Source organism: Tupaia chinensis, unplaced genomic scaffold (genome assembly GCF_000334495.1).
Source record: "Tupaia chinensis unplaced genomic scaffold, TupChi_1.0 Scaffold138441_1, whole genome shotgun sequence".
NCBI classification, from domain to species: domain Eukaryota; kingdom Metazoa; phylum Chordata; class Mammalia; order Scandentia; family Tupaiidae; genus Tupaia; species Tupaia belangeri.
This window is the reverse complement of record NW_006198338.1, coordinates 642306-668210: the sequence shown is the minus strand read 5'-3', so window position 1 is coordinate 668210 and position 25905 is coordinate 642306. Positions and strand designations below refer to the sequence as shown.

The following is a 25905-nucleotide window of genomic DNA, read 5'->3' as shown; positions in this document are numbered from 1 at the left end:
CCAGAGAGACAGAAAGCAAGAAATCACCCCCCGGGGGGATGGCCACACCGCAATCCCTTCTCCTCCATTCTCCTCTCAGGATCTTGGGCACGCACGCACACCCACCTGGCATGAGTTTAAACCACTGGGTCCAGGACTCGAACCACAGTCGACTACATGGGAGTTCAGTGACATAGCCATTACGCTAACTGCTGGTCCCAGATAATTTTTTTGAAGAGAGGTTTTTTGTTTTTTTGTTTGTTTGTTTGTTTGTTTTTGGGGGGGCTATAAGGTGCATACACTCCTCAGAGAGACAGAGACAGACAGAAAGCGAGAAATCACCCCCCAGGAGGATGGCCATGCCACAGTCCCTTCTCCTCTAGCCTCCTCTCAGGGATTGGGGACATAGACCACACGTGCCCAACGTGAGATCCAAGCTACCAGGTCTGAGACTGAACTGCGATTTGCCATGTTGGAGTCCATCAATGTAACCACTATGCTGTCTGCTGGCCCCAAGATCTTGGATTGTTTTAGGGCAGAAAATTCCATCCTGAGAGCACAGCTGTAGTATATGTTGTGGGAACTGGATGCTGGAAGACAGTTGCCTTGCGCATAGTGACTTTGGCATCTAAGGGGACGGACATGTCGGATGTAGTATAAAGCGAGAGCTGTAAAGATGTGTGCTTTGTTGTCTGGGTATTGTTAGAATGGAAGAGACTTGAGCATGTGTGACTACTCGTGGGGAGGAGCCAGTGCGACATGAAGGGGTAGATGATGGCACAGGGTCCCAGGAAGTAAGAGTTGAGGGGAACAAGAGTACAGCCCGAAGGGATCCCATTTTCCTTACAGCAGGAAGAGTGATAGCAGAAAGTTAGGGGATTCTGTCAAGGCTTCTCACTCTCTCCTTTATTTATTTATTTATTTATTTATTTTTGAGAAGGAGTCAGTCGTGCTAAGGGTGGGGGATAGGTGGCAAAGTCAAAGCCAAAGCTACGAGGAGGGCAGAGATGTGGTTAACAGAGAAGGCCGACTCGAGAGTGGGAAACCGCAGGTAGCATCGGTGGTCCTACTTGAGGTCGAAGACAGTGCATTGATGGTGGCAATATAATACCATCAAGGAACGGAGGGGCCAGCATGTCACGTGTATTGTCCAAGTGGGTTAATTTTATCCTGGATGAAAGCAAGAGTTGAGACAGACAGACAGGGAGCCAGGGCCCACGTCTCAGGAAGTGAGACTCCCGGCGAGGTTGCTGGGTGGCAGTGAGCGAGCAGCGTTCAGCTTCCTGCCACTGAGTGACATGGCCTCAAAGAAAGAGGGACTTCTACATGGAGGTGGGGGAGTAATGGGCCCCAAGTGCCTTTGGGGAACAGTGGGATGTCAGGGGGTAAGCCGAGTCTCCCTTTCAGAAGGTGACTGACCGAGAGACACTGTCAGGAAAGAGCCAAGTTGCTGTTGAGATGAGGAGGTGCAGGGACAGTCTGTAATAGGGCTCAGAACTGAAGGCACCTGGATTTAGAAGTGCATTAGCCCTGGAGAGCTTTCGGAGGTGCAAGTAGGGAGTGAGCAAAAACGGGATGATTGTAATGGTCAAGAAGATAAACTTCAAATGACTGCCTGTACCAGCTGCTGCCCGAGGATAACTTCACAGTTCTCTCTCTCTCTCTCTCTTATTTATTATTTTTTTAAAGGTTTTTGCCATAGGGCATGTGCGCCCACCAGAGAGAGACAGCAAGAGGAAAAGTGAGACATCACCCACAGGGGCATGGCCCCGCTGCAGTCGACTTGGGGCATGCACACACACATCCACAGGCGTACTTTTCAAGTCCCCGGGTCCAGGACTTGAACTGGGCCGGCCATGTGGGAGTCCAGCGCCATAACCACTGCAGCACCTGCTGTGCCCTCCAATTCTCCTAAAGTCAGCACTTAGTAGTAACTATGTGTTCCTTGGAGATGTTCCTCTGCCTTCCTCCCTCTCTCCCTTTCTTTGTTTCTGGGTTTCATTTGACATCACTTTCAGGGGAGTGATACCGGTATCAGCACAATGAAGTTACAACTTCTCCCCCCAAAAAGAATCTTGTGTGCATGTGTGTTTATTTGGAGTTTTATCAACAAATCATTATTTAAAGGGAAATGCCCTGGGCCCTGTGGTATGACCCCGTAGTCCCAACTACTCGAAAGGCTGAGGCAGGAGGAGCGTGTGTTTGAACCAGCCTGGGCAAATGAGCAAGACCCGGTCTGGGAAAAAAGGAAGAGATGAATGCTTTGAGATAAGAAAACAATTCACAGCTTGTTTTTAAAATGTATCTTAGACTGTGTTTTATTTAGACAAGTGTAAAAATGTGCAATTTTGAATAGCGAAGTCAGAATCGAATCAATTCACCACTTAAACATTGATCATTATACTTTGTTTTTGACGTATAGGCATGTAAAGTTGAAGATCTGGGCAAAGTGGATTTCGAGGATGAAATTAAGAAAAGATTTAAAATGGTGTATGTGCCAAATTGGTTCTCAGTGGACTTAAAAACGGGGGTAAGTTAGTTACTAATACTTGTGTAATGTTGATAGTTCCAGATTTCCAGTATAGCGCATACTCGTTAGTTTCAGAGTGTCACATTTTAAAAATGCGAAAGGAAAATATTTTTCGTGTTATCAATAATACTTACAAATGTACTTTGAAGCCTTTAGTATCCCAGTAAACTGAGCCATGGTCGCAGTGAGTCTCACGAACACATCCAGTTCCTGAGCCTGTGGCTTTGCACTTTAGTCACATCGTACAAATAAATAAAAGTTTCAGACTCATTTGGGGACGGCATTCAGTTGTCACGCCACTAGTCACTTTCCCTCTTGACAGATGTTGACCATCACTTTGGACGAGAGTGACTGTTTCGCTGCTTGGGTTTCTGCAAAAGATGCCGGTTTCAGCAGCCCCGATGGGTCAGATCCAAAATGTGAGTCCAAGTGTCCTTCCTCTTCTTCCTCCCTCCAAAAAAGAAGGTCGACCTGTGGGGACCAGCAGTTGGCGTAATGGCTGTGTCGCTGGACTCCCATGTAGTTGACCGCAGTTCAAGTCCTGGACACGGTGGCTCAAACTCACGCCAGGCACGTGTGTGTCCATGCCCGAGATCCCAAGAAAATGGAGGAGAAGGGATTGTGGTGTGGCCATCCCACTGGTGGGGTGATTTCTCACTTTCTCTCTTCTGGCAAGTGCACGCGTCCTATAGCAATAACCTCTCCAAAAACAAAAACAAAAACCCACATTATTGGTCTTGGGCTAAGAATTTAACGTCAGGATATGTGGAAACTTTGCCATACATGTGCACAGTTGCCCAGGATGGAGCGGGCTGGCGGGCTAGAGGAAGGGCATTGTGGCATGACTTGACCCTGTGGATGGTGCTTTTCTCTTTAGAATATGTGTAAACTTAATTTTTTTTTTTTTTTGGTTAAAATAACTTCATTGTCCATTTTCTTTTCTTTATAATTAACTCTTTTGCAGTGAATTTAGGAGGACTTTTACTCCAGGCACTGCTGGAATATTGGCCTAGAACACATGTGAATCCAATGGATGAAGAAGAAAATGAAGTAAACCATGGTTAGTTTCTATATGCAGATAATTGCTGAACAATTATGTACAACTGAAGATACTTAAACAGCTTTTTAGAATGTGACGTGATAAATGCTGATGGTGTCCCCAATTTCTTGTTCTCCCTTCCGTATCTGAGAGTGAAAGCCTCCGCCCAGTCTTGACTAAGATTCCAACAGAGCAGACCACCTGTTGGGGCTTTCAGTCACTGAGGCCATTGCAGAGAGCTCACATCAGTCCTGTATGTATCCAAGTGGCCTTTGCCTTGAAACTAGGCACCTTAGCTGGCTTAATCCAAGAGATTCCTCCAAGTATCTGTGACCGGATTCGCCCACAGGACTGAGCTACAGCTATGCCAGAAAGCCAGCTCTGACATAGTAGAGCTATACTTCCTGTTGGCCTGAAATGTTGATGTTGCCTGGCTTGATGATCTACTTGATTTTTTTTTTAAAAGAATTATTTAACTTTGGAACCAGCAGTTAGCATAATGGCTATGTCGCTGGACTCCCATGTGGTTGACCGCGGTTCGCATCCCGGACCTGGCGGCTTCCAGGCGTGTGTGTGTTGCATGCCCAAGATCCCGAGAGGAGAATGGAGGAGAAGGGATTGTGGTGTGGCCATCCCCTCTGGGGGGGGGTGATTTCTCACTTTCTGTCTCTCTGTATCTCTCTGTCTTTCTGGCAAGCGCACGCGCCCAATAAGAAAAAAATCCTCTCCAAAAAAAAGAAAAAAAAAAGAATTATTTAACTTTATTTTTATTTGGCCAGAGCGAGAGCAAGCTGCCAGGTCCAGGACTCAAACCGCAGTCGGCCGTGTGGGAGTCCAGTGCCCTTGGCCACCACACTACCTGCTGGTCCCGATCTACTTGATTTTGATTAAAAAATGTCATATCCCAGCACAGAAGTGGCAGGGTAAAAGAAGGAGAATGTATAAAGAATTGATGTCACAGAGGACATTGGCAGGTGTGTGCCACAGGCCATGGCAGCAGAGGACACGCCGTGAATGTGTGCGTTTGATTCAGCCAGCTTCAAGAAAGGGGAAAGGAACGTAGAATTCCGTCTTTACTGTAACTGTGGCTGGCTGAAGAGTCGCCGAGTCCCGCCTGCTGAGGCCTCGCTCTGCGTAGGGTTCTCTGCTGACCTTGGGGAGTGAAACGATGGCTTTCTGCCGGGAACTCCATCCTGGCTAACAGATTCACCTGTAATGATTTGTATACTTTAACTTCCATGTGAGGATGGCGTGCTTCTCTGAAAACCAGCCTTCTCATGTCCTTGTCAGAGAGGATCGACCCCACCCTCGGTGGCTTTTCTTTGATATCACCTGGCCCGTTTTGCTCCCTGTCAGAATCGTCAGTGACCTGGAAGCCAGAGAAACTAATGAAGAGATCTCTCCAGAGAGGGTCAAGAAAGCTAGGTTCTAGTGGGAGCTATGCAGCTTATCAGCTGTGTAGCCATGGACAGGTCCTTTCCAGTTTTACTGGGTGCCCTCAGAGACCCAAGTAAGTAATAATAATTGAATAACCAAAAACAAAAACAGAAAGGCAGTGGTACAGTCAGCACCTCGTGAATCCAGGCAGTGGGTAGGGAGACTAAGGACGAAATGGTGAGAAACTCCACATCATACCTGAGCTTCAGATGACCCTTCATCCTTCGCTGCCATGGTAAAAGAAGGGTGGGGCCTGCCCGTCCTCATTCAGAGCTCGGGCCCCTACACTCTCCACCCGTCTGGTAAGCTGCCCTTGCTCAGTGGCGTTCAAGAGTTATTTATTATATTGGGTTGTCAGAAAAGTCATGATGCATTTTTGCATAGAAGAGTACGTCTTGATTTTTCTGACGATCAAGCAAATCCTGCTTGGGAACAGCTCAGGTGGTGAGAGGCCCTCAGCAAGTTTTAGGTGGGGGTAGTACAGATAAATAAGTGGCATGGCCCCTGTCCTTGAGGGGCAGAAACGCTGGTAGGACAGCGAGCTGCTTCCATAATGCCTGCTGAGAGGAGTGCTGGGCAGGGAGCGTTGGGAGCTGTGAGAGGGGCCGACCAGTGCCCTGTGGTCTCAGAGGAGGCTTCCTTCCACTCGGTGAGGGAAATGGCCAATGAGTTGGCGCACGAGCCGAGTCATCTCCACTGGGGCCGGAGATCACAGACAAAGCCACGCGGGGTGAAGTCTGCGAAGAACAGTAGGAGTGAGGTTGTGGCCTCCTGGAGGGTCTTGTTTCTCACCAGGACTGTTGTCGCTCGCTGTGGCTGCTGTTAAGCATCATTCTCTTTTTCCCTTGCATTTTTCTGAAGTTAGTGCTCTTCAAGAAATAAACTAAACCCTCATTGATAGAAAAGCTGTCCTAGGTTTCTTAGTGACTGAAGTAGTGGTTCTGATTCGTATTTTAAATATTGATCTATTTTGTAAAAGTCCTCCAAAATGCAGTCATTTCTCCTGTAATCAACCATATGTTGCCAGGTTTCTTACTTTCAGTAAAGTAAGTTTTGTTTTTTACCTTTATTTCTAACTCTTGCTGACGTAAAGGACTTGAGACTTTGAAGATCTCGTAATGTTTGAAGCCTGGGGAAGCAGAATGTTTGCAGTCTGTGTTTATAGCGCTTACTCTGGGCACTAACACCCCCTGCATCTCTTCCTAGTGAATGGGGAGCAGGAGAACCGGGTGCAGAAAGGAAACGGGTATTTCCAAGTGCCCCCACACACACCCGTGATCTTCGGCGAAGCTGGAGGCCGCACGCTGTTCAGGTACAGCATCCCGTTCACTGAGAATGCTCACTCACGCTGATGTTAGAAGTCGTTTGTTATGGGACCAGCAGATGGCATAATGGTTATATCACTGGACTCCCACGTAGTCAGTTGTGGTTCGAGTCGCGGACCTGGAAACTTAAAACTCATGCCGGGCACATGTGCAATCCTAAGAGAATGGAGAAGGCATTGTGGCATGGCCGTCTCCCCTAGGGGGGTGATTTCTTGCTTTCTGTCTTTCTCTGTCTCTCCAGCAAGCACATACACCCTTTACCCAAAAACTCTTTAAAAAAAAAAAAAAAAAAAGTTGTTTGTTACTAACATCTACAGATACCAGAGTTATGATGCTCCCCAACTCCATGAGCCTGTTAAATGGCGATGCTTTTAGGCCGAGCTCTAACTGAGAGGAGAACTCGCACCGTTAGGGTGCAGAGATGCCTTGCTCTCAGGCAGCTTCTCTGGGTTTTGTGTAGGAAACGTCACTCTCTCTCACTCTGCATTGTACACACTCAGGTCGGGGAACAGACGGCATCACCCGCAGTCCCTGCCCATGGGCACATCGCGTAGGTCGCCTTCCTCGGGCTGGGCTGCTCCTGGGAACTGTCGTGGCCAGCGCTGGCCTGACCTGGGGTGCCAGGCAGTCCTTTGTGGGGCCCTGCAGGAAGGGCCGGACTGGCTAACGTCCACGTTCCAGCAAGGCCCTGGTGGAGCCAGGGAGGACTCACTTGGCAGTGCCACAAGAAAAATGCTGGTATTGTTCTGAGCACAGAACTCTCTTCCTTTGTGGCCCCAAACATCTCGGCCCCGCCGTGTGTCAGCCTGTGCCAGGCACCGTAGCACTGGCAGGGGACCTTTCTGGACTGCTCTGCTTACACCTAGGAGTTCTCCTGTCATTTCCCGAGGACACACAGAAGCATCTGTAGTGCGTGCCTGGCCTCGAAGTCAGGGCCTGCTCAGGGCCTGTTCTCCATTTCAGCTGAGAGAGTCTCCCCGCCTGGCTGTGCTTTATCGCCTCAGCTGTCAGGTGGGGGTTAGCCTAAATGAAATCTGGGAAGCTTCCCGCTAATGTTTGTTGCCAGTGATTTCTGTCGTCTGCCCTGTTGTCTCACTCACTCCCTGATGGGTTGGTTGTGTTTAGGCTGCTGTGCCGAGATTCCGGGGGCGAGACGGAATCCATGCTTCTCAACGAGACAGTGCCACAATGGGTAATTGACATCACTGTGGATGTAAGTACCCTCCGCTCCCCTCCCCTCTGCCCTTCTGTTTGTCCAACTCATGAAATTAAAAACCGCCATAGACGATATAAAAACTAGGCTTCCAGGTGGAATCCCCCTCTGCCTCCCCTGCGGTTCCAAAGTTGCAGAAGTAGTATTGATAATTATTTATGTGTCTGTTTTTATCTTTGTTGGTTTTTAATCATTAGAATATATGCTTGTTCAGTATGTGATAAATGAATGAAATGCAACACCCATCGCTTTCCCACTCACTCTTCCTCACCCACCCACTCCGTCCTTCCTCCCTGTTAATAGGTTAATGTATGGTCTTCAGTACTAGTTTTCTTTGTAGCCATAAGCATATGTTACTTGTGTACATATATATGTATAGTTATTTTACTTTGTACAAAACTATTACACCTTAGTATTACACCTACTGTTCCGCAACTTTTTTTATTGAAAATACATCTTGGATATGTTCATGTCTGTACACATGGATCATTCTTTTTTAACGACTGCCTAGTATTCCATTGTATCAAGGTATCATCATTTATTTTAATCAGTCCCAGTTAATGGACATGTAGGTTGTCCCCAGTGTTTTCTGTTACAAGCATACTGCAGTGAACATCCTTGCACGTATATCTTTGTACACTTTTTAGGATAAATTCCTAGAAGTGGAATTGCTGGATCAAAGGGTGTGCACATTTTAAATTTTGATAGATATTGCCAAAGTGCCCGCCACCAAGGCCGTCCAGCGTGTACGAGTGCCCAGTCTCCCTACACTCACACCGATGCTGGGCACTTGCCGTCCGTGCTAAAAGGCAGGCACGTTCCTCTGGATTCCCGCTGGTTGACAGGGAGAGTGCACATCTCGCGGTGTTGGCCACTGGTATCTCTCCCCCCACTGCCTGTTTATATTCGCTACCCATCTTTCTGTTGGGCCCTTTGTCTACGGATTTGTAGGGATTCTTCACATTGAACATCAGCCCCTTGACTGTTATCTGTGTGTCTCCAATATTTATTTTTGGTGTCTTTCCCAAGTGAAAAGTTGTTATTTTTATAGAATTGAATTGATCCTCTGTAGCTCTGAGTTTCACATCTTGTTTAGGTGTTTCCCACTCCAAAGCAGCAGAAGTAGTCTCTTGTATTCTCTTATGGTACATGTATGGTAATTTTTTTATGTCTAGAGTTTTAATCTAGAGTTTATTATTCTGTTTTGTGTGAGGTAGAAGTCTAATTTTTCCAAAGGGGATAGCCAGTGTGTCTGTACAATTTATTGAATAATCTGCATTCTTTTCTAACTCATTTGAAATGCTGCTTTTATCATATACTGAATTTCTGTGCCCATGTGGATCTGTTTCTAGACTCTCGTAGGTATGGTTGCACTATTTTGTAAATTCCTGAAACCATATGAAAACGGATTTAATCTCTAGAACCTTTAGAGAATGTCTTTCCTGTCCCAGATATATTTCCAAGTACAAAAGCCAGTGTGACACCTGATGGACAGTTGGTGGCTTTCTCTGAGTCTAAGCACCATAGACCACTTTCTCTGAGTGTGAACTTCACCTAGGAGTGAGTGCATCGCTGACCTTAGGCCTGTGCTTGTTCCCAAGAGGAGACCTCCAGACAGGATATGCCGTGGAGGCTCTGAGGTTACTCATTCCATAAGTCAGCAGGTCACTTCATGGCGGACGTCTAGCTTGTTGGCTGAAGCTTCCATTCTTCCTAAACCCTCAGACCTCACCCTGATGTCAGAGGGGGAAAGTGGGGGGAGGGGCTGATTGGCCTTTCAGTTGGACAGCGGGCCTCTCCAGCATAGAGCGTGTGCTTTGCCAGAAGGCGAACGCTGTGGGTTTCTCTCAAAACAACTTTTTGTTTGTGCTTTTATGTATCGGCCCAATATTTTACTGAACTGAATTTTAGTTTGTATGGCTTAAAAATTAAAATCACTTTGTTTTCATTTAATGTAAAACCTTGCATTGTCAAGAGCCCTGCTACAGTTTCTATCTTTACTGGGTTTTAGTCATAAAAAATAATACATGTTTATTCAGTACCATGGTATTGCCATAGTATTACACGTAACTTGTTTTTACATATCTTTAATTATAAAACGAAACATACTTTTCTGATAAGTTTTCTCTAGGGCTGACTTTGATCATTGGGTAGCTTACAATCAGTTTCATAGCAAGGCATTTTTAATTGTAAAACAATTATTACTTGTAAATCATGTTTTCTTGTTGACACCATTTTAGTTTATCAACTGGTAGAGAATATCATACCTTTTTACATTTTAATATTTCAGAAAAATATGCCCAAATTCAACAAAATTCCTTTCTACCTCCAACCTCATGCATCTTCGGGAGCAAAAACCTTAAAAAAGTAAGTAAATGTGATGTCATGTGCTTCCTTGAACTGTGGGTGGTCAGAGAAGTCATGACGCATTTTTGCATAGGAAAACAGGAAAGCATGTCTTGGCTTTTCCAACAGCCCCACAGTGAGTGACTGGGAGAACTCTTCTTTACGATTCAGTCTGTAGCAGAGGTGGGCACTGATGTCAGACTGATTTTATAACTGACCGTGTACGCAATTAAAACTTCTTACCACGCACAAGCTGTGGCAGGTTGCAGGTGTTAAAAAACAACTAAGACCTGGATTTCTGTCTCTTTGCATAATTCTCAGTTTAGGACACAACCTAGATGTGATCATTGCTTTTGTGGGTACTTAGGGAATAAGGAGAGAGAGGGGAAGGAAATGAGTTTGTTACTGGCACTTTCCAGAAAGGCTTTTCTTTTATTTTAGAGAGAGATTTTTGCTATAGGGTGTGTGCGCTCCCAGCGAAACATAAAGCGAGAAATCACCCTTCAGAGGGGATGGCAGTGCTGCAGTCCCTTCTCCTCCACTCTCCTCTTGGGATTTTGGGCTTGCACGCACATGTGCCTGGCATGAGTTACAAGTCGCCCGGTCCAGGACTCAAACCGTGGTTGGCCATGTGAGAGTCCAAACTATCAGGGACAAAACTATTATGCCATCTGCTGGTCCCCAGAAAAGCTTTTCAAGGGTCACGGAATTTGAGCTGACATGTAAGGATAGATAGGACTTCAAAGGTATTCCAGGTCTGGGGCACAGCTTGCTCAGGAATGTGGAAGTGGGCACGTGTGCAAGATGACTGGAAACAGTGTGAGGACCCGAATCACTGCAGCCAGTGACTAAACATATTTTCTGGCCTATGTTTATGTGGAGTGTTTTATTTTTAAATGTTAGCACCAGAGAAAGATAAAATGGAGAGATAGCATCTGGTGATTTCTGATACTACAGTACCATTGCTCTTTACAGAGACAGACTCTCTGCTAGTGACATGCTCCAGGTCCGGAAAGTAATGGAGCATGTCTACGAGAAAATTATCAACTTGGATAATGAGTCTCAGACCACCAGCTCTTCTAATAACGAGAAGCCAGGAGAACAGGAAAAAGAAGAGGACATTGCTGTGTTGGCAGAGGAGAAAATTGAGCTTCTGTGCCAGGACCAGGTAAGAACTTGAGGACCCACTCTCCCCGTGCTGGTTCTCAGAAAGTCAGAATATAGCATGATTAGTTACACACTGTTGCCTGTGGGGGGTTGTTTATTTACTCAGCACCAGAGGACAGGGGCGCTTGCTAGAGAGAAAGCACCCCCAGTGGAGCATGGTCACTCTGCAGTCCCTGCCCTGTTTTTCTGTCCTGTTGGAATTTGGGGCACACATGTGCATGTGCCCAGTGTGTTTTTCAAGCCAACAGGGCTGGGATTCAGTCTGTGGTCAGCCATGTGGGATCCAGCTCCCTTAAGCAGTAGGCCGTGGGGGCAGCCTGACTTCTTGTTTTACAGTGGACCTAAGGAACTCTGGGTCTCCCCTCAACCGGGGAGGCACTTTTGGAGGGGCCCTGAAGTTCCTGTTTACTGTGGGAAGGTTTTCCGGAAAGGGGCACAGCGATGTACACACACGTGCAGAAGTGAGGGTGTGCTGGAGCCTGTGTTTCTCCCGAGCAGACAGACGCGGTCTGGATTTGCAGAGCAGCATCTGCTGTGGTAGTGTACAACTGGGAGTGGAGGCGGGCGGAGCTGCTTTAAATCAAGACACGCTTAGACCCTTCCCCGGAGGAATGGGCCACAGAAGGCCTGGCGTCTGTGGCCTAGCCACGAAGATGCACGTCTCGCTGTGTCTTACCCACGCCTGCATGTGTGGGCGCCGTGGAGGCATGCACAGGCCTCCAGCCGTGGGGGGGCAGGAGTCAGCTAGGTCACTCACTAAGCTGCCCAGAATTAACAATAAAGGTTTTAGATATCAGCAACGTTAAAATGTTTATTTTTTGCCACTCAGGTTTTGGATCCCAATATGGACCTCCGAACAGTGAAGCACTTCATATGGAAGAGTGGCGGCGACCTCACCCTCCATTACCGCCAGAAGTCCACGTGAACGGGGCTGGCCTCCTGGGTATTCACGTACTACCTTCCTCTACGGCCCCAAGAGTAGTCCTAGGAAGCCCACAGAGCCCCAGCGGGAGCAAGACTTCTAACGGCCAGTTTGGTATGGACCGAGATTCTCTTCCTGTTGAAGTGACTAATCGAGATGTAACATAGAAACCAGTCTCCATGTGTAGATTAAGCTGTCCCTGGAAGGCAGAGCGTGAGCGGAAGAGCCCCAAGCAGACTCTGTCTCGCGAGACACACCGAGAACTGAGACAGGCCAGTGCAGACTTGGCTTCCTCCTTTCGTTTCAGAGGACCTTCTGTGTCTGTGAGCACTTGTTCGACATGTCGGTTGGTCGGGCCACATCTGTCACTGTGTTTCAACCTCAAACCCGTGTGCTCTGTAGCTTTTCTAAGAGTACATTCCATTCACGCAGTACCTATGAAGGCTTTTTCCAAGTTTGTCATAAAAAAAAAAAAAAAGGCAAATTGTTTTCACCATTTTAAGACAGTTATTTTTAATGGAAATTTGCTGTTGCACAATTTGAGAGCTGGCCCATTTCATAATAAATGATTGGTGTTGGGCTTGTTTTTAATACTGCATCTCAGAGGTGTTCTCATAGGGAGACTAGAAACCCAGGTGCTGTATCATAGCACTGTGGCCGCCAGGCCAGTCTACACAGCCTGTACCTGGCAAGGCTGCACGTGCCCCAGCACTCTGGCGGGGAGCTGCAGCGCTTCCCCCTTCCTCTGCTGGTCCAGTTTTAGGGATGGGCAGAGCTGGCTCAGACTATGGGGTCTTGCTCGGGGTGAGCAGCAGGACACTGTTAGAGCCTAAGACCGTGATGAAATTTTCATTTCGTTCAAATGCTCCCTAAAATCGTGGCGTCAGAGTAAAGGGATGGCATAGTGAATTCATTGGATACTCATTTCCTGGAAGTATACATACTCGTTTCTCCAGTTTTATATGCGGGTTTTTGTTGTACCTGTATGTGGAGCTTCTTTTCACTGTTCTTTCTAACAGTCTAAAGCTTTCATAGACGCATTTGGATCCTGTACAGTATGTAACTTATTGGGGATAAACACTTTGACTTTTGGCAGAAAACACTTTGGCTTCTTCCCAAGGTCATTTGTATTCGGGATAGATCGGTGGGCCGCCCCTGTAAAACCACGTGAGACGAGCCTCCTGTACGAAGCCAGAAGCACAAGTGCCTTCAGAGGGCAGTTTATTCCAGTCCAGTTGCCTCCCCCGCTTGCGCGTGGCCCGTCCCCAACATGGCAGGGACTGGGGAGGGGGCCAGGAGAGGCCTTTTCTTTTCTACATTTACACAGGTCCAGCTAGGGGCAGCTGATGGGCCTCGCCCACACCTTACTGTCGGAGATACTCTGCTCCGCACAGATGCAGAGCCAGGGTTCTCCCCTGCTGGTCAGCTCCTCTGGAGTGGACAGGTCCCTGCCTCCCGCACTTCGACGACATGAGCAAAGACGTGTTCCCGTTTCCAGTGAGCCGAAATGGTCTTTCTTCCTCCCTTCCTCAAAGAGCAACTGGCTTCTTTTTTTAAAGTCCTTTCTATTCGTTGGAATACAGCTGTGCACTTTTGGTGCACATTTTTTAGCAATAGTTGTGAACTAAGGGCAAAAAGGAAAAAAAAAAAAAAAAAAAAAAAAAAAACCTCAGCCAGCCCTCAGTTGTGTTTGCACGAGGGGCCTTTGAGCTAGAAGAATGGGTTTTGCTGGGACTTTCGCCCTGTGTGCTGAGCCTGGGTGGCTGTGCTCCCCTCCTGTCATACTTCTGACCCCCAGCATGGTTGTACTTTTTCTCCCCCTCCGTCAAACCAGTAATACAGTTTCCAAGAAAATTTGACAGTCTGCAATGCCAAGAGGGTAAAAATCTGTATTTCACAATTGTATAGAGAATAAAGGCTTTAGTTAAAATATTTCAAAGTAGTACACACTTATTTTTTATTTTGGTCATTTTCCTTCATAGCAGATTAGAGAGTTAAGAAGCCTCTTGCTTCCTGTTTGTCCTGGGAATAGTTAGCATTGACACCCAGTTTGTCCCCTAACTTGGGAGAGGGAAAAGAAAAGGAGGGGAAAAGCTTGTAGTGAGGGACCAGCAGTTGGTGTGATGGCTATGTCGCTGGACTCCCATGTAGTCAACCACAGTTTGAGTCCGGCCTGGTGGCTTAAAACTCATGCTGGGCGTGTGTGCGTGAATGCCCAAGATCTCAAGAGGAGAATGGAGGAGAAGGGACTGCGGCGTGGCCATCCCCCTGGGGGGTGATTTCTCGCTTTCTGTCTCTCTGTCTCTTTCTGGCAAGTGCACATGCCTTTTAGCAAAAACCTCTCAAAAACAAACAAACAAACAAAAACTTGTAGTGAAGGCAACTTTGGGTCACGTAGCTGGGGGAAGCTGTCCACAGAACATCGTATGGCAGCTCTCTTCCCACCTTCTATGTTGACTGCTGTGGGGCTCCCAGACGGACTAGGACACAATCGCTCGCTGTCCTGCAGACTTCGCAGCTGGGAGCTTGCTGTAAACGTCACAGTGCCTGGAGCTTGCGCCAGGGCCCTCCCTCCATATAGCGGGTCTGTAGACCCAGAGCAGACTTTCAAGGGGCAGACTCGAAGACAAGGCCAGTGATGGCGCTCACATAAGAGCAGTGTGGGAGGTGAGGGACTCCGGGCAAAGCAGTAGGACAGTGGCTGATGAAGACCCTCCTGGAGGGAGTCTGTCTCTTCTGCAGGAACTGAGCAGGCAGAGGACCCAACCTAGCTCTAGCCTCCAGAGGCACCAGGCTGGGAATGGCATCTGGCATCCCCGTGTGCTGCAGGACAGACAGAAGGCCCTTATCCACCCTGGTGTGGGGGCTGTGTGTGACAGACCTTGCTTAGGATGGTGAACTTAAACCTGCAACTGTTCACCGGTGGGCAGGCTGGATCGGTGTGTACGTTGTGTACTTAGAGCCCGCTGTGTAAGTTCGGAAGCTGACAGCCACCGCCCCTGGGAGAACGAGGCCTGCGGTGTGTGGGCCCTGGGGCGGAAGCCCTGCGGTGTAGGCAGGAGAGTCTCTTCCGCAGGGCCTGGTGTTCCCAGCCCGCCTCCCCCAGGAAAGGTGGACGCACACACTGCCTCTCTCCCATGACTGGCGTGTCAGCCAGCTGTGCCCACAGGGCCATGTAGCATGGTTGGGGGAGCTGGTGATAGGTATTTGGGGAAGGCTGGGTGTCCCGAGGCTTCAGGGGGTCCCTCCCAGTACAGACAGGGCTGGCTGAGCTGTGCAGCCCTGCAGAGCGACTAGGCTGATACCTGACACCGACCCCTGCTCCTTCAGCTGGTCTTCAGGCTGGACAGTGACCAGAGCGGGAGCACCACTGGACTGAAGAGTGGGGGTACCTCTCCCCAGTGCCCCAGTTCCTTCTGCCACCCACTGTGGCTTCTTGACCCCACTAAGCAGCAAAGAATCCTTCCTTTCCCATCCTAACTTGTGTGGAACATTTAGTCTGGGGTTGCCCCAAGCCCTCCTCGACCCCAGACAACTAGTGTGAAGCCACCAAAGCCAGGATATCAGAGTCGGGGTAAATGCAAGGCCCCAGTGCACTCTGAGCCCACTCCCGCGGAAGTCCCTGCAGGTCACCTGACACTGCAGCCTAGGAAGCAGATCGGACGGGGCTGAGGTCAGGCAGAGCTGCGTACGGTGCCCGGGGCCTTGTCACAGCGCAGGGTTACTCTGGGGTAGAGACCTGGGCCTGGCTGGCCGGCCCCTCAGCCTCTGCTTCAGAATCTGGGTTCTCCGTGCCGGCCGGCTCCTCCTCAGCCTGGGCTTCCAGCAGCTCAGCAGACAGCCCGTCTTCCGGCGAGGCCACAGAGGTGAGGCTGTCCGGGAGAGTCAGCTGGGGCAGGTGGTCTGGCGGGGCCTGGGCACCTGGGCTGTCTGGGAAGGAGACCTCAAACTCTGACCCAGACCAGGTGGCCTCACCTGCAACACAGAAGGTAGGGCTGAGGCGGCTGCTGAGCACAGCCATGGTGCTGGGGCTAGTACCCTATTGGTGGCCCACTGTCCCCAGCCCCGACGGGGGTGGGTGGGACATCATGCGCACGAATGTCATGATGGGGGTGATGGAGTCAAGGACAAGCTTCCAACCCAGCTGAGGAATTCAGGGCAGCCTCTCCTGGACAACCTGGGGTCTGCCACAGAGGGGTTCGGAGTGCACCCGCCACTCACCGCCCCGCTCATGGGAACTGCTGCTGGAGCAGACGTCCTCCGGCCCTGAGGTCGGGACAGCTGTGGACGTCAGCGTGGTGGGCGAGGGCATGCTGGGCCACACGCTGGCATTGCTGCTGTCCAGGAGGGAAATGCCCGACACGTCCAGGAAGCCTGGGAGGAGGGGTGCGGTTCTTGACACAAAACCCCCTGGAAAGCCGGGTCCCTGGACTCGCCCGGCCCTGCTCTGGCCCTCTGGCCTAGCCTATGAGACTGCAGTCGCCTCCCTGGCGATGCCCCCACCCACCCCGGGACAGTGATCCTGTTGCCTGTTTCTGAAGAAGGGGGCCTGGGGATGGGCGTCATGGCTGTGGTGCCAGGCCAGTGGCAGCGGGCCAGGCCCTGCCGTCCCCAGCGTGCTGTGACCTGAAGTAGACACCTCTCTTCTTTGGTCTGTGTCCTCCCCGTCCTCACACTGGGTCAGGAGGCCTGTGACACTCAGTACGTAAAGTAAGAGGGGTCAATGGGCCCCAAGGGGTTCTGGGACCGCTGCCGAATCCCAGCCCCAAACCTGGGCCCACCGCAGCTGCCGGTCCCTTAGCCTGTCAGGGCCTGCCCGGTACCTGGGTCCATGACTCGCTGCACCGGAGGTGGAGGCTGAAGAGGAGTCTCCATGGGATGTGGCAGTCCCTCGAGGTCTGCAGCACTGCGGCTGGGACTCCCAGGCCTGGACAGCTGTCCTTCCGTGGAGGAGCCAGGTGCCTGCAGCAGGGCCTAGGGAAGCCAGGGAAGAGGGAGCAGGAAGGGGCAGATGGGCTAGTGCCTCCTGGCAAAGGGCTCACAGTCCAGCCAACCGCCAGCCTGCCCTTGCCCTGGGAGCGCTGCTCTGCTCTCCCTTGTTCTATGAAGGCAGGGCAGGGGACCGGGCGGGCCTGGCCTCTGCAGGGTCAGCACTGACAGGGTGCACTCTGCCCCTCTGAGGAGTGCTGGGTGCCCACTGGGCCTGGACACACGCCTGGGCCAGGGCCCTCTTCACTGACCCACTAGAGAGGGCCCTTCTTGAATTGAGGCCCTGCTGGGGAGCATACACACACACCACACACACACCACACACACACGTATACACACACCACACGCACACACATCACACACATACATACCACACACATACATGCACACACCACACACATACATACATACACACACCACATGCACACACACCACACACACATATGCATGCATATACACACACCACACACACACACACACACACATACCAGACCCCAGCCCAGTGCCAAGAGTGCCCTCCGGGGATCACTCATCAGACAAGGAGGCAGAGCCGGTGTGTCCCTGCAGATGGACCTGGGGCCCCAGCCCCCATTTACCACAGACTCCCTGAGACACAAGTCTCTGCCCATCTCCGAAACTCAGTTTCCCTCTCATAAAATGAAGGCGAGAGCTACTCTGGCCTCCACCCTCGCCTCTAGACCCCAGGGCTAGGAGAACCCAAAGTGGGTTTTACTGTCCCAGAAGCAGATGAGCTTCCGAGAAGCACAGTGGCCCCACAGACAGCGGGGGTTGTTGGGGGCTCCTCAGTGGCTCCTCCTGGTAGGGGTGGTTGGTGGTCCCCGAGGGCCACCTCCAGAGTCTTCTCTTCCTGGCTGGCCGGCCCCCCTGGCTACACGTGACCCCTTTTCTCCTGGCATACCTCCATGTAGTCACTCTGCCTGGAACCCATCTCTAGGCCAGGAAAGGCAGGAGGTCCCTGGGGAGTGGCTCCAGGTGGCGGGGCATCAGATGGTGGGGCATCAGATGGTGGGGCACCAGGAGGTAGGGCATCAGGTGGCGGGGCACCAGGTGGCTTCACATCCGGTGGTGGGGCACCAGGTGGCTTCTTGTGGCTGGAGGACTGCGTTGGGATCCGGTGTAGATACCCATAGCCAATTCCACACCCCAGGCTGCAGAAGGCAGAAACGATCCAAGCGCTTGTCCCCAGCCCTCCCTCCCATTACCGCCCCCAACCACCATCAGTGAGAAGGAGGCTGGTAAGAGCCCCACCTGGACCAGGGGCCAGCCCTCCACCCCACCATGGGACTCATCGTCCTAGCTGCGCGGCCGCCCCGACCCGAGGAAGTACCTGCCCTCTCCACCCCAGGCTGCGTTGGGAGTTACAGTCACTTCCCGGCAGGAGTCAGACTCGGAGTTATAAACCATCAGCTTCAAGGGCTTCCCCTCGTGGGACTCAATGAGCGTGAAGAAGTCCTCAGACTGTGAGAAACACACAGCACCTGAGACCCGCTCCCAGCACCAAACTGGGAGCCTCGACGCATGGGGACTTCCCACGGGCAGTGTCCTCCACACCCCACTCCAGGGCCTGGGGCAGGGCAAGCCATGGATTCCTTACCTCCTGGAGGATCTGGTCTGAGCCAACCACGTAGTCTGTGTAGGGGCGCAGGCCAGCAAGGGCAGCAGGTGACGATGGCTCCACGTCCTGAGGACAGAATCGCAAACTCAGCCTTGCTGCCAAGGTGGGGAGGAGGGGCAGGGGCAGCTGCCCCTCCAGGTAAAGTATAACACTTGTCTGTCCCGAGGTGTGGCTAAGACCCAGACTCCCTTGCCTTCCCCACTCCTACAGTCCCCCACCCCGCTCCCGGCCTAGCCTGTCCAGCAGAGAGCCGCACCCTGGCACAGCTCAGCATTGGGCCCTGGGATCCGATCCTGGGCTCCACGTCTCCACCACCTAGCAGCTGTGTGACTAGGAACAGATGGCTGAGCCTTTCTCAGCCTCAGTGTCCTCGCAATGAAAAGAAATAGGGCCAGCAAATGGCTTGGTCATGAAAACACTGGATCCCACATGGCCAAGTCCACGGTTCAAGTCCCAGACCCAGTGGCTTAAAAAGCACACCGGGCGCGTGTGCATGCGTGCCCAAAAATTCCGAACAGAGACTGGAGAAGGAAGTGTGGCTATCCCCCCTGGGTGAGTGATTTCTCACTTTCCCTTCCTCTCTCTGGCTCTCACCTGCGTACATGCCCTATGGAAAACAAACAGACAAACGAACTTTAAAAATAAAAAAACTAAGGCACATAGTAACTGCCTACTGGAAGCGCTGCTGAGCCAGGAATGCGTGCAAAGAAAGATGGCTGCCGCTGGCCACTGCATTGCTGCTACTGCTGCAAGCACGGGGAAGAAGACCCCTGGGGGGAGGGGGAGGGGGTCCCACCACTGCCACTGTCCCAGCCTCCCTAGGAAATACAAAGAAATTTGTATCATCAGCTCCATTTCCCGCGTGGCCAAATGCAGGCAGCTGTAGAGGCTTGGCTTGGCCAGGCTCTCCAAGACGCCAGGGAGCAATAATGGAGGTGAGAAATCAAGGCGGCCAAGTTCTAGCTCCGAGCACCTTTTTCCACCCAGCCAGAGGACAAAACATTCGAGAACTTGGACACCTTGGATAAAAGCAGGTGTCAGGTGTGCACGTGTGTCTGTGAACAGAAGCCAACATCTGATAACGCAGTCACTGAGATTCACTAAGGTGTCAATGATATGAAAATGTACCAGGGCCAGCCCACGGCCCACTGGTTAAGGATCCCATATGGCTGATCATGGTTGGAAACCCAGCAGGCAGCTTGAAAAATACGCCGGGTGCTCGTGCGTGTGTGCCCAAGATCTCAACAGGATGGAGAAATGGACGGGATGGGATTGCGGTGTGACCACGCCTCACCCGGAGGTGCTCTCTCCGTCTCCCTGCCTCTCTAGTGAATGCATACATCCTTTGGTAGTTAAAAACAAATAAAATACTACCAGAAAAAAAACACTGTGTGTGTGTGTGTGTGTGTGTGTGTGTGTGTGTGTGTCTAGAGAAGTAGATAAAGCTATTATACACATACACATCCCTACGCATACATACAGCAGAAAAGAGACACTAAGAATAGCGACAGCAGGGACCAGCAGTTAGCGTAATGGCTCTGTCGCTGAACTCCCATGTAGTCGACCACGGTTCAACTCCTGGACCCGGTGGCTTAAACTCACGCCAGGCGCGTGTGCATGCGTGCCCAAGATCCCGAGGAGAATGGAGGAGAAGGCGTGGCCATCCTCCCTGGGGGGTGATTTCTCGCTTTCTGTCTCTCTGTCTCTCTGTCTTTCTGGCGAGCGCATGTGCCCTGTAGCAAAACCTCTCCAAAAAAAAAAAAAAATAGCGACAGTATTCTAGAACGTCAGTATAATCACCATTCCTATTGATGGTATCCCCACCTTTCCAAAAAAGAAACCGAGGTAGAGAAGGTATGAAAGTGCACAAAGTCTCACGGCTAAGACGCAGGGTGCACGGGCTGCATTCAGGGTGACCAGCTTCTGCCCTCAGACTCCTCTGCTAAGCCCATTGGGTGCTGACCTCCCCACGCCCCGCCCACACAACTCTGGCCCCACCCCTCCCACGTGCCACGCCCACCTCAACCCACACTTACCAGCACATGCCACACGTGCTCACTGGCCCTGCGGAAGCTGCAGAAGCGCACGCTGGCGCCCAGCAGGCCCTGGCCGCCCCACATGTTGCTGGGCACCACCTCGACCTCGCGCACCTTCATGGTCTTCATACTGAACACCTCCAGCTTCACCGGCTTCTCCACGTTGGCCTTCAGCAGAGCCTTCAGAGTGTCATTCTCCTTGTTCTGTGGGGCGAGTGGAGCTGACTGCAGCGGGGAGGGTGCTGGGGTGGCAGGGGCACCACCACCAGCCGTGCCAGCCCCTCAGGAAAGTCTGGGCCTGAGATGGGGAAGGGCCTTGGTGGTTAGCGGGCCCTGGCGCCAAGATGGGCCAGGCAGGTTCACAGGTGCTGCAGGTTTGGGCCTGCAGCCCGTGACCTGCCCCCAGCACTGCCACCTTCCTCCCTCTGCTTGCCCTCTGGGTCCAGAGCACTCCAGCTCTGCCAGGCTGAGCTGCCCTGGAGCACCCAGTTCCATGTGGCAGGCCCTTGAGGCTCGTGACCACCTTCACGTCCACCCAAAGAGCTTAGAAGCTTTACATTCTAAATGATGTGTAGTGATTAAATGTGTAAATAATAATAATAAAGGGGAGGGAAAAAAAAAAAAAAAAACAGCTGGACAGGGCCCTGAAGAAGGGGAGACAGGGTCGGCCTCCCTCCGGGAGGGAGGCAGAACAGGCTGGGCCTCTCGAGGGACAGACGGACACACAGCAACACCAGCACATGTGACAGGGTTGGGGAAGCCTCACCAGCCGCGAGTGCCCGATGGTGATGATGAAGTCAAAGTAGGGCTCCAGGCCCGCCTGCTGGGCTGGAGAGTTCTCCTGCACCTGGCCGGAGGGAGAAGCCCGTGAGTGCATCACCCCCGGATCTGAGACGCCCCCCACCCCGATTTCCGAACCACTATGTGTCCCGTGAGGACACATGCTTGGCACGCGCGGTTCTGGGCAGCTGAGCTTCATTCCTCCCCACCGTGCAGGCTCTTTTAAGGAGAATGGCTCTCTCCTCCCACAGATGCTCCCAGAGACGCCCCTAGTACTGGGCAGCCCTGGGGGGTTCAGGGAGGCAGCATGGAGACCTGAGGGAATGTGCCCCCAGGGGCTGGGCTGGAAAGCCAGAGGGGTTTCCCAGGGAAGTTCAGACATGGACAAGGGAGGGCCCTGCACTGAGGTGGGAGCCGGCAGGCCCCCAGAGAGGAGCACGGCAGTGCCCAGAAAGAGGAGGTGGGGAAGATCGCCCATGGTCAGATCCTGGGGGTGGCAGGCCGAGCCCAGTCCAGCAGGCGATGGGAGCCATGGAGGCATGCTGGCAGAGGAGAGCAGGCCCCAGGAGGGCCTGAGCCAGGGAGCCTGGTGAGGGGACAGTGCCAGTCCCACAGCCAAGCTCCAGGCTGAGAAGCTTCCCGGAGGCTCGCCCTCCCGGCCAGTCTCACAGGACAACTTCCATGTCCGTGCGGGGCACCTTCTCCAGGACGCACTCCCAGCCTGGGGTGCTCCCTGCCCCCACCCCGAACTTCCCAACTGTCTCCAAAAACACAGCCACCAGGCCTCGTGGGCTGTGGCAGAACTCCATCTCAAAGGCCCTATTTACAAGCCGCGCAGAAACACTGCGCCTTTGTCCCAAGATCCTGGATCTGAAGGTGGGTCCATGGCCTCGGGCCTTCGGCTACAGACACTGGACCTCACTGGACCCAAGGAGGCATCAACCAGGCCCAGGGCTCACGGACCTCAGGTTCTCCATGCCCTGTCAAGCAGAGGGTGCTGCCTGCCAGCATCCTCCGAGCTGAAAGATTGCTTACAGAGGCTGTTAGGAACAAACTGCTGGGACCAGCAGTTGGTGTAATGGCTATGTCACTGGACTCCCATGTAGCTGACTGCAGTTCGAGTCCCAGACCTGGTGGCTTAAACTCACGCTAGGCGTATGTGCGTGCATGCCCAAGATCCCAACAGGAAAATGGAGAAGAAGGGATTGCGGCGTGGCCATCCCCCCTGGGGGGTGTTTTCTCGCTTTTTGTCTCTCTGTCTGTCTGGTGAGCACACGTGCCCTATAGCAAAAACCTCTAAAAATTAAAAAAAAAAAAAATTAAATTAAAAAAAAAAAAAACCTCAAAAAAAAGAACAAATCACTGGGACCAGCAGTTGGCATAATGGCTATGTCGCTGGACTCCCATGTAAGTCAACCACAGTTTGAGTCCCAGACCCGGTGGCTTAAACTCATACCAGGCGCGTGTGCGTGTGTGCCCAAGAGCCTGAGAGGAGAATGGAGAAGGGATTGCGGTGTGACCATCCCCCCTGGGGGGGTGATTTCTCACTTTCTGTCTCTGTCTTTCTGGTGAGCGCACACGCCCTATAGCAAAAACCTCTCCGAAAAAAAACTTTTAAAAAAAAAACAAACTGCGGAACCTCAGAAACAGGGCCAGACCGCCCCTGGGATCAGGACTCCCTCCTGGCCGCATCCCTGATGGGGGCACCACCTCCAGAAGCTGCCATGGCTCCTTCAATGGGAGTGAACCCTGCAAGCAACTTGGGTCTTAGCAGGCCTGGCCCTGAGAGTAAGCTGTTCCCAGCCCTGATGCAGGGGGCTCGGGGCAGGCCCTCCATCCGTAAAGAAGTCTTGAACACAGGACAACCAGGAGAGCATGGGGGGCGTGCTCTCCCTGGTCAGGGCTGCTTCCAGACCACTCCGCCTCCCCCGGGTGCGGCTCCTATCCTGAGGCTGGGGCTACCTACCTGCCCACTGCCACACAGCACCGTGTCGGCTGGCCTCCATCATTAATGTGGCCAGGGGCTCCGGCTCCCAGTCCCCAGACCTGGCCATCCCCCAACCTTCCCAGTCCGCCTACCCACCCTCTCCTGCAGCTTTGTTCCCCACTTGGGTCTATTTCACTTCCCTCGCCCTGGGTCTTGTCATTGTTCACTGTGAAGCCACAGCTGAAAAAAACCTACGCTCTGTCCACTATGCCCCTGCTCCTGTATAAACACCGCTCGACCCAGCTCCCCCTGCGGGACCTCCCACCAAGCACTCCCACCCCCTTCTCCCCATCAGAGGACCTAAGGGGGTCAGCAATACCAGCAGCTCACACTTACCGAAGGCAGCAGGTTGGGGCTGGCAAGACCTCACTGCCTTCTTTTTTTATTTTTATTTTTTAAAGAGAAGTTTTTGCAATACGGTGTGTATGCTTGCAGGAGAGACAGAGACAGACAGAGAGACAGGAAGCGAGAAATGACCCCCCAAGGGGGATGGCCACACCGCAATCCCTCCTTCTCCATTCTCCTCTCGGGATTTTGGACACAAATGCACACAGGCCCTGTGTGAAGCTGCCGGGTCTGGGACTTGAACCACAATCAGCCATGTAGGAGTCCAGCAACATAACCATTATTCCATCTGCTGATCCCATGCATCTCGCAACATACAGATGAGAAGCACTCAGTAATTCAGTAACCTGAGCCCAGGGACTCCAACCCAGAGCCTCCCCTGACCACCTAGAACAGCAGTTCCCTCACTGCTTAGCTACTTAGCTCTCGGAGGATAGGGACTTTGGGTGCCTGGCAACCATAGAAATGCCTTTTTTTTTAATTTTTAGGTTTTTGCCATAAGGTGCATATGCTCAACATAGACAGGAAAAATGAGAAATCATTGCCCAGGGGGATGGCTATGTCATAATCCCGTCTCCTCCCTGGAGGAGGGGATCTCTCACTACTGAGAGAATCCATTTATTCTCTCAGAATTCTGGCTACACACCCACACATGCCCAGAGTGATTTTCAAGCTGCCAGCTCTGGGACTTGAACCGTGGTCAACCATGTGGGAGTCCAGAGCCTTACTCAGCACACCAACTGCTGGAATGCCAATATTTACAGCATGGAGCACACATGTTCTCCAGTTTTTAAAAATGTAAATCACTCTACTCTCTCCCGATTGATCCAGATCTCAGAAAATTCTGAATCTTCAGGGCCTGGCCTCATGCACCCCCACTCTCCTCCTCTGCCCTCGCCTCCGCGCACTTTCTCAAACACACAAGCACAGTCTCTTAGGACGCCCTGCACTTGAGGGTCTCGCTGCCTGGAATACCAGCCCATAAACACCTGCACTGTCCACTGTCCTTCCTCCCCACCACTTGGGCAGAGGCGTTTCCTGACTTTCTGAAACAGAACCCACTCATCCCTCTCCCTTCCCAAGCTCCTGCCCACTGCATATTCCTTTGAGGTCTCCTCCTCTCCCTGCTGGGAAAGATGCTTTATTTCTGGTGCCCAGAAGGCTGCCGGCCCAGCCCAGGCGCTATTTTTGTGGCTGACAGTCCCTGATCCCTGGACCTCTGATCCCTGCAATCAGGCCCCTGAGGGCTTCACTCCCACCTCCCTCTTGCCAATACCCGGAATGGAATTCCTCGCCTTCCACCTGCTGCGGGACTCTCCTAGCTAGACACACTCCACTGTTCACATTTACTCCGCTGTTCACATTTTCTGGCCCGTATTTCGCCCTGAGAAAGCCCGTGGCCAGACACCAATCCTGGGGCGCACCAAGCCAGCCTGGCATTGTTGGGAACCCGCCTTCTTCAGCCCCTTCCCGCATGTGGTAGCTGCTAACAGGGCCTCCCTTCAAGACACGGGGACCACCCAATAGCCAGGCAGCAGGTGGACAAACTTACCTGTCTACACCATCTCTGACACCATCCACCGTCACTAAGGAAAGGGGAAGGTGGGGGTCCTTTCGCACTGAGCCCCGGGAGCAGTGACCTCCTGCCATTCCCCTCTCTCTCCGCAGACGTGGGTCTCAGCGCGGAACCTCACGGCCCCTCTCCCCGCTCAAACTCCACGCGTTTCCACTCTCCGGAAGCCTGCTCGTCCACACCTCCTTGCAGCGGCATCCCAAGCCACCCTCACTAAGGAAAGGGGAAGGTGGGGGTCCTTTCGCACTGAGCCCCGGGAGCAGTGACCTCCTGCCATTCCCCTCTCTCTCCGCAGACGTGGGTCTCAGCGCGGAACCTCACGGCCCCTCTCCCCGCTCAAACTCCACGCGTTTCCACTCTCCGGAAGCCTGCTCGTCCACACCTCCTTGCAGCGGCATCCCAAGCCACCCTCGGCCCGCGGCTTGGCTGTAAGATCCGGGTCCTCGTCGTCGCCGGCTCTCCCCGTGGGCCCAGCACCCGGCGCGGCGATCAGCGGCGAGTGCCAAGTCACCAGGGCGTCCCGCCCGGGGTGGCGCATTCCGCAGCCGGGGACCGAACCAGGAAACGCTCCCGCTTCCTGCACCGCGGGCCCAGGAACCCA

The 25905-nt window shown here is 52.3% G+C and overlaps 2 protein-coding genes across 2 annotated transcripts in view; one reads left to right on the top strand and one right to left on the bottom strand.

Annotated features, from left to right (window-relative positions):
* The window catches only part of WDR48 (WD repeat domain 48), a 31567-nt gene extending 17677 nt beyond the window's left edge, over positions 1-13890 (top strand). The window contains exons 9-16 of the mRNA XM_006161347.3: positions 2402-2509; positions 2832-2928; positions 3474-3569; positions 6192-6297; positions 7436-7523; positions 9814-9890; positions 10845-11037; positions 11866-13890. Coding sequence (XP_006161409.1) covers positions 2402-2509; positions 2832-2928; positions 3474-3569; positions 6192-6297; positions 7436-7523; positions 9814-9890; positions 10845-11037; positions 11866-11961 — 861 coding nt within the window. The 3' untranslated portion in view covers positions 11962-13890. The remainder of the gene's footprint in view (positions 1-2401; positions 2510-2831; positions 2929-3473; positions 3570-6191; positions 6298-7435; positions 7524-9813; positions 9891-10844; positions 11038-11865) is intronic.
* A 392-nt stretch (positions 13891-14282) lies between these two features.
* On the bottom strand, positions 14283-21466 carry GORASP1 (golgi reassembly stacking protein 1; the record flags this gene model as incomplete). The annotated part of the gene is given in 8 exon segments (XM_014592747.2): positions 14283-15933; positions 16180-16332; positions 16782-16932; positions 17867-18116; positions 18296-18426; positions 18563-18649; positions 20620-20823; positions 21386-21466. Coding segments are annotated over 8 exon segments (1311 nt in total), but the record flags the coding sequence as incomplete, so codon positions are not given.
* Positions 21467-25905: the final 4439 nt, after the last annotated feature.